The sequence below is a fragment of the Apostichopus japonicus genome, chromosome 9 (genome assembly GCF_037975245.1).
Source record: "Apostichopus japonicus isolate 1M-3 chromosome 9, ASM3797524v1, whole genome shotgun sequence".
Taxonomy (NCBI): domain Eukaryota; kingdom Metazoa; phylum Echinodermata; class Holothuroidea; order Aspidochirotida; family Stichopodidae; genus Apostichopus; species Apostichopus japonicus.
Genome location: NC_092569.1, coordinates 16,355,590 through 16,364,034, shown reverse-complemented (window position 1 = coordinate 16,364,034; position 8,445 = coordinate 16,355,590). Strand labels below are relative to the sequence as shown.

The window sequence follows — 8,445 nt, the reverse complement described above, 5'->3', positions numbered from 1 at the left end:
TTGATTGTAGATATGTATTTGAATTTTTGGCAATGCTCAAAAGGGCTTTACCGCAGTTTCCTTAACATCATTCAACTGTTGATAGTAATATGCAGATGACGTAATTAAGTTAATTGATAGAAGTAGGCTACGTTAGGATTCAAACTTACGGAGATATTTATAGGTGAAAGGTTAATAAGCTAAGTGTAATATATATGCGATATAATTTATGTTATCGAAAGAGATATTTTAAATTGGTTTGAGATTGCATATGAATGTAAAATAACTAATATGACCATTAGAGTCACATCGCATTACGTCTATACAATTAAAGCTATCAAAATGAACTAATAGTAGTAATAATATTCATAATTTTTTCTCTTTAAGGGACAATAGAAAAACTGTTAGCTTATGTTTTTATTTACGTGATCATCCGGGTTCTAACAAATAGTGTAAATGCAAATGGTAAATCAGCTCTTCGGTGACACGTGTCAACAACAACGTCATAGTACGCAGGGTATGCTCAGAAAGTGGTTGAACTGGTTCACTGCCAGAAAGTTTACTTCATTCCTTCTTGAGATTTGTGATCGTTAAGACCAGAAAAAATCGTCAAGATGCAGTTAATCCTAACATTTTGTGTTTTGGGACTCTTCTCTCAACTTCCAGCTTTTCAGGCAGAAACCGTAAGTGTCTTTTATCTTTTCTCAAATTCAAGTTGAATTGTATTTTAAGTGTGATAAATGATTTCTATGTCGATAGATTTCGAACTTTAATATTAATGTGCCAGTTTTCGTTACCATGCTCATATTTGGTGTTCAAATGATTTATTTTCTATCTTTGCAATCTAGCTAGTTTGTACTTAATCTACTAATCTAACGAATCTACTTTAATCTATTTCTTAACTAAATTTGACTTTTCAGCTTCTCTTATCATGCTGTTTGAGTTTATTGTCGGGTTCTATTGAAGTATTTGCTGTTTGTTAAATATCGATAATTTGTACTTATTTAAAAAAAAAATACTTAGATTGCTCATTGTGATCTACCTCATGTACGCAATAAAACATAAAAAATTGTATTACACCATATCATAAATAGAGATTGGGGTAAACAGGGTTAAAATATCAGTTATTTTCTTAAAACAACGATAAAAATTCTTTTATTTAACGTATACAACAAGCAATTTCAAATTGACAATGACTTGCCTATATATCGAGGAAATGATCACGTTTCAAACGGGTATTTAATTGTATCGTCCAACATAGCAAATAAACTATAACAACCATCGATAACATAAAACATGATTTATCATATGTAAGGATATAACCGTTGATTCTTTAACAAAGATTAATTGAAATTTTTCCTTGAGCCATCGTTAACTGGCTTCCAATCTAGTACATCAATCCTTTAGTACAAACATAGTTCCAATAACCATTTTTGGCAATTTAAATATATATTTAAAAAACTACATGACGGAAGGTTACTTGCTAGATACATGGTACAGTGCAATACCAATAACTTAATGCCTTGAAACAATAATAGGAACTATTTGAAGCAATCGATAAAACTTAAAATTTTCTTATTAACGGATCAGTTAAGTTAGATTAAATGATTAAATGGCGTCTTACGTAGAGAAATAAATACTAATAATTGATCAAAACTTAAGTTGCTGGAAATATTCAAACGATTATTTTCCATTTATAAAGAAAATAAGATCCAATAATTTCAAATGTCAAATGGATATTCCGTTAATTACCATTTAAGACTAAAGCAGATCTAAAGTAGTCATTAAAAAAATAAAGTTGTTTTGACTTGTTTTATTGTGTAAATAAGCAAAGCAACGATTTTAGCCATTGTGAATATCTACTCAGGATACCCACTATTATAGAAATGTTTTATTCTACCGCGAGAGTCATTGTTTATATCAATTGACATTGTGGTTTGTTCTTTCCTGTGTTTTGAGCTTGTTCTTTCCTTGACATTTCATCAAGGAAATTGTGATAGAATTTCTTTTTATAGCAGTTTAAAAAATTGAAAAGAAAACATCTCGACTTTATTTCATCAAGTTTACAACATGAACTTCGGATATGTCTGGCCAATGTCCCCCGTATTACTTCAAATGGCTATCAAACTTTGATTTTCAGGTAACTGAGTAAAATATCATATATCAGTCTATGTTTCATGTCACCGTTGTATCATGTTTAAAGATGGAGGCTATTAAAATCTCTCTCAAATAAATATTTATTTCCCAATTCATTGGTTATTTATTAGATATTCTGTTAGACGAAATTTGGTATCGAATATTAGGTACATGTTATGATAAATGTTGCTCTTACCAGTAATCAGTTCTTAAACTTGAATTGCTGATATTCTTTGGTGGGCATGCTCCTTTTTCGCGCCAAGAAATATACGCATTTGACAAATGTGTTTTCAATCATACCTTTCAAAGTAACAAGTAACCTGATTAGGAAATGGATGTAAGAAATCAAAGTAGATCAAACCTGATACTTAAATGTCAGTCTACAACTTACTGTGAATTACTTAGGAAAGCAATAAATTATTAATTTTAACAAATGTTAACGCTCTTGACACTTTGCTGCCGAATCTATAGTCTTTCAATATTATAGCACAAACAAAGTTTAAACATTCATATTTGAAATTTAATCTAAACGTAGGTGAACTGTGAGACGTAGGGTACTGTACAGAAACTCAAAGCAACCAATCAAACTTAAAACGTCTTTATATTTACATTATATCTTGTGGAATGATGCCTTAAAATCATAAATTATACTCATAAATCACTTGATGCAAAACTATCTAAATATTGAATCGATTCCATTCGATTTTAATCTACCAAGTACCAGTACCTAATATTAACAACTTAAATTACTTTAGTCATATATTTCATTAATTAAACTTACCATCAACACAGACCAACATACCAAGGAGAGTATAAATTTGCTTTGACTTATTTAACTCTGTAAATAAACCAAACAACAAAATTTAACAAAATTGTAAATATCTAATCGGGACACGCACTACTGAAATTTATTTATTCTACCGAGGGAGTCATTCTTGTACATTTTAAGGAATTATGTCTGCATAAAACAGTCAAAATATAGGCTTTTATCTTTGGAAACATTTGAAAACGTGGAAAAGGCAGTAAAGAACCCATACCAATTGAACAACAAAGAAATCTAATGTCACTCTTGATGATAAAATGTTGTCTTGATCAGTTATCAGTTCGTTGAAGTTTTCCAATTTCTCAAATACAACATTGATTTTTATGATGCATAAATTGTATTGGTGGTCTTAGTTTATGAGGGAATTTAAATAAGTATTAAAGATTATTACTAACAAATAAATCACATATGCCATAATGTCAGAATGGTAGAACTTACTAAGCAAACAGAACCTTGAAGGAACAAACGGTGAGAGTACCCACCACACTTAGTACTATGTTAGATACATCACTCAACTTTCTAACATTTTTTAAATTATGTTTCAAGTTGAAGCTGGGCAATTCATTGATCTTTTCTTGAGAAAAAATTATACAAATAAACAAGATCACATGACAAAATGCAGAAATGGCTAAGAGATACTAAAACGACTCATTTTACTAGTCTCATTCAAATTATATTTGTACGTACATGAAAGTCAATTCGTAATATTTTCATCAATCCTAAATGTCTTAGTAAACGATAATTACCTCAGCTAAGCAATATGATAGTCGTATTTCCGTTTTCATACACAAACATGTCTATTTTATATGAGATATATTTGTGAAAATTGTTAACGTCCAGAAAACAGTGTGTTTGTCTCAGTTTCAAGCTATCAAATTTCTTTGTATTTTCTAGATTCATTTCATTTCAAAAAGCTCATTGAATACAATGTTGATTTGTTCTCCTACAGGAAGGAATCATATTCCTTTCTCACTTCATTTCGCAAAAATTAAAACGTCTACTATACTGTTTTATCCATTTAAGTTATATAGTATAAGGGCGGGAAACAGGGCAAGAATGGCGTTAAATAAGTAGTTTATTAAGTCGTTCTGTCATCTAAATAGTTTCAAAATTTAGTTTTTTAAGTTTGTCTTAATACAACCATGCCAAGAAGTAAACACAACGGCCATACAAACACAACGGTCACAGTATCGAGTAGAATCACATTTTGTTTTCATTAAAATAGGTCACGACTTAAAGAAAGATCTATACAAACATTATAGACTGTATAGTTCAACTGTGTTGGAACATTGTGTTGGAATGGTGTCTCTTGGTTTCCCCGTAATGTTTCCTACCAAGGAACTAATATCTGCTTAAAACAGAGTGATGCAAATTTGAATACATTTAATAATGAATTATATTAAGTTCTTAATATGAGTAATACAGAAACATTGTCACATCATTGGGATCAAATTGAATGATTCTCTATCAGTGAAATAATTAAGATGACTTAAATGGTGACAAAGTTGACGATTCCTGATATCATTACATTGGATTTTAACCAAAGATAAATAGTACTTACTTAACAATATTTGAAACTGAATTTATCATCGTGAATTGATTTCGGCCGCGAGTAGCCTTCACAAATGGGACGATCCCGCCTATCGGAATGTTTTTATTTTTTTATATGTCAATTTTCATATCTTAATATTAGAATGTTGGACGCGAAAATTCTGGAAGGAACAAAAGAACCACTGGAGGTAACACAAACTTATCATCGTTATTCCCTCTTTTTTTCTTGTCCTACTTTTCTGCATGAATGGTTATATTGATGGGGAAATAGGAAATAACGCGTTGCAATAACGGCTATTACACGTATGAAAGTTTTTTTCTTCTTATATCATCATCGAAGGATTACTGTGTTATAAATGCTTTCTACAGGCGGTGGTTTACAGGAGACCAACATTTATCGATAAACTAATACAGACATAGAATCTAGAATTGATCGAGGTTATTTGCTTTTTTCATTATTTTACTACATTTACAATTTTGGTATGACTTTAATTTCATTTTGATTTTAAATTTTGATTTTGGAAACCATGTTACCTATCGGTGAATAAATGCATATATAGGATTCATCTAACTTAACCAATTTACAAATAAAAAAATATCATCTAAAAACGGTATGACAGAAACGTAAACAATCAGTCATAATAATGATCTTGATTGACAATTATGGTGATTTCTGCTTTTGTGGTCTTCATATATATTTGGTTAATATGCATTTATACTTACGTTTCTTGTTTAAGTTATAGTTCTTTCTTGACAGAGAGGCATACTCAAAATACGTGGATTTTTAATTCGGTTAAAACAACTAAACAAATGTATAAACAGGGAAAGCAACCCGCTTTTATCACTGGCTGGGAAGTTAAAAATGAATTATAAGCCTTAAAGATTTGTCGCGGCGTTTAGGTCAACATTTGTCGTTTAAAATTAAGCAGACAAAGTTACCAGAACTGATCAGGAATATCCTGTTATTCTGTTACTTAATTTTAAGATTATTCTGTATATTTGTTGTTACTTTTTACGATTTTACAATGTTTACTTCCGTGTTTTTCCAAGCAGGAAAATGTATGGAAGATTTATGTTTCATATTTTGACAAACACTTTTTTGTTTTGCAAATTGTAATTTTACACCTTTATCGATAATTCGGTAACTGGGACATCGAGTTCGGTAGTTCACTTTAAAATTGATCTGTATCATTTTTTGGAAAAACAAAAAAAAATTTCATTTCTTCAGACTCCTGCTACCTTTTCTACCAAGAGCCAGAATATCCTCGAGATTGTCAAGAAGTTTACGACCAATGTGAAGATAGTTCCTCTGAATCTGGAGTTTATCTAATTAAGCCAGATGGAGCCAATGAACCTTTTGAAGTTTACTGTAATAACTCAATTGACGGAGGAGGTTGGACGGTAAGAACATAACATAATATTAACTTAAATAATTTAAATTTAGCGTGCTTGCTGAAGTATGTTGATATTTATATTTTATTGTTTTTCTAAAAGCGATTTCTTTACAATATTTGCAATATGGGCATAGATATATGATACCAATGTATGTAGAATCTAACTGGTGCACAGGCTAACGTATCTGTTCAACGTTAGAAGAAACATTAAAAGCAATAACCAAACTGATTCATTATACCTATCAAACGTACATCGAACAAATGGTTCATTATGTTGAAACCAAATGTGTCATGTTTTTGTTTTGAAACTAAACCAGGTCTTCCAACGCCGGGTCGACGGTTCTGTAGAGTTTTACAGAGATTGGGATGATTACCGATATGGTTTTGGTTTCCTGAATAGAGAATTTTGGCTTGGCAACGATAAAATATCACTCTTAACTAACCAAAAGGATTACATGCTTCGCATTGATTTAAACAACGTGAATGGAGATCCCTATTTTGCGAAGTACGACTTGTTTAGGATCAGCGATGAAGGGACCAAGTATCGTATAGTTGGCGTTGGAGAATACGATCGCTCAAGCACTGCAGGTACGCATATATAAACTCGTGGAGTTTGCTTGTCATTATCGACACCTTATCAAATATATTTCAAAGTACTGAAGATTAGTAAGGAGTTTACTAACGCCTCTACAAAATTATGCATAACTTCCTTAATCCATTACCTCCCTTTCTAACATTTGTCGTCAAATTAACCCGTGTATTTAGTCTGTCAGCTCGTTAGCTGATTGTAACCATTCGTCAAATATTTAGCATATATTAATAATAATAATATATAATAATATTAATAATAATGATCTCATTAAAAAATTTACAATAACATTGCATAAAGCTGCATAAAACGATACTTTGCAAACCTCCCGGGCAATGCCTGTTAATCCACTTCTGTTGTTATATAAACACCAGACAAATCCATCACGTCAACGCTATCAGACTGAGCATACTGTCTTTAAAATATCCATAAATCTTCTTTATATTTGGTTTATTGATTGTGTCCGAATGTGAAATTTAGAAAAGTATACTCATGTGTGACAAACGATAACATTGGGAGCTAAAGCATAGACAGCCGACGGTCATAGTCAATTACTGACTCTATTTTAATTCAAATAGTACACTGTTTGTAATCAAATCGAAAGAAAGCTGGTCAGGTGAAATTGTATTTGGAATCCATGATTAATGGGCTCCTTAATTGAACTCAGGTTGATACATATACCTACAGTGACAGAATGCTTTGTAATTGAAAACAACAAAGTTATTCCAACTTCCTTGTCATCTGCCCGAAATCCCATAAGTTTTCTCCATCCTCTCTAATAATAAAAAGACCTCACCTCCGTTCAACTGGCAACATCACGAAAAGAAAATAATAACAAAAATGGTAAATAAAACCATTGATGAAAAAATAATATTCTTCATAATAACTATTGATTTTTTGTCTTTTACGATTCCAACATACCGGTACCATTGTCGTAGCAACGATATATTTCTTAACATAGATATAGTGTGTCATGAAATAAAAAAATGAATCCATTACGTGTGATGTGAAAATTGGATACTGACAACAAACTGGTTTAAATTAGGCCATTTTGTCCCGTATTTATGGTATGTATTAACTGACGTTGGAAAGGGTGTTATCGTAAAGAGATGGTTAGTTTGCAATAACATGTATCGTGGTGTACTAATATTTTTGGACAAATCACAAAAATATAATAAAGAAAATCCATTTTAATTCAGTTTTCATCTAATAATAGGCACTTATAATTCTTTCAAGTGGTGTAAACAACATTTATTTGGAAATAAATACAAATTTAAAGACAATGTTTGTTTAATGTGACAGTGTTTCATTAATCTTACACAAATTCCACTATGAAACTTCTCTTAATTTATGCCGTATGGAATCAACTTAATATTATTGTAAATATGATCATGCGTTTTATCTCCATCTTGTGTTTCTTTTCACAGGATATGATAGCATGGCATACCGCAGGAACATGTCCTTTACGACATTCGACAGTGACAACGACCCTTACAGTACTTTAAACCTGGCCCAGTATTACCATGGAGCGTGGTGGTACAGAACTTACAATTATTATATCAATCTCAACGGACTTTACTCAGCCGGAACTACTGATTACAAGAGCATCTAATGGCATAATCTCCCAGGAGGTAAATACCACATAAAATACGCAGAAATGAAGATACGTCCAGTTTAATACATCAGCCGCAGACAGCAACATCAATCACAAAACATGAAGTTTCTTCAAGGGTCCCTTGAGTCCCGTGAAAATTCAAACTTTCATCGAAATTTGAACAATTAGTTCTCAAACAAGGCACCAGCAAACGAGTGCTTCTGGAGAAATGAACTTAAATCTTTCAAACACAATGAACGAAAATTTTTACTTGACGAATAACTTTAATATTACTCTTTGTCAAAACCGATAACTGCTTTTTTTTCATAATATTTGTGAATGACGAATACTGAAGAAGAATAAATGTCAAGTAATGATC

The 8,445-nt window shown here is 31.4% G+C and overlaps 1 protein-coding gene across 1 annotated transcript; it reads left to right on the top strand.

The window, feature by feature from the left end:
• Positions 1–568: 568 nt before the first annotated feature.
• LOC139972998 (fibrinogen-like protein A) lies at positions 569–8,445 on the top strand. Its single transcript, XM_071979343.1, has 5 exons — positions 569–662; positions 4,632–4,677; positions 5,718–5,890; positions 6,201–6,471; positions 7,900–8,445. The coding sequence occupies exons 1-5, from the start codon at positions 594–596 to the stop codon at positions 8,082–8,084; spliced, it is 744 nt and encodes a 247-aa protein (XP_071835444.1). The 5' UTR covers positions 569–593; the 3' UTR covers positions 8,085–8,445.

Coding starts and splice junctions, on each gene's coding strand:
- LOC139972998 (XM_071979343.1), top strand. CDS start 594: ATGCAGTTAATCCTAACATTTTGTGTTTTGGGACTCTTCTCTCAACTT. Junction 4,678..5,717: donor GAACAAAAGAACCACTGGAG/GTAACACAAACT, acceptor TCATTTCTTCAG/ACTCCTGCTACCTTTTCTAC. Junction 6,472..7,899: donor CGATCGCTCAAGCACTGCAG/GTACGCATATAT, acceptor TTCTTTTCACAG/GATATGATAGCATGGCATAC.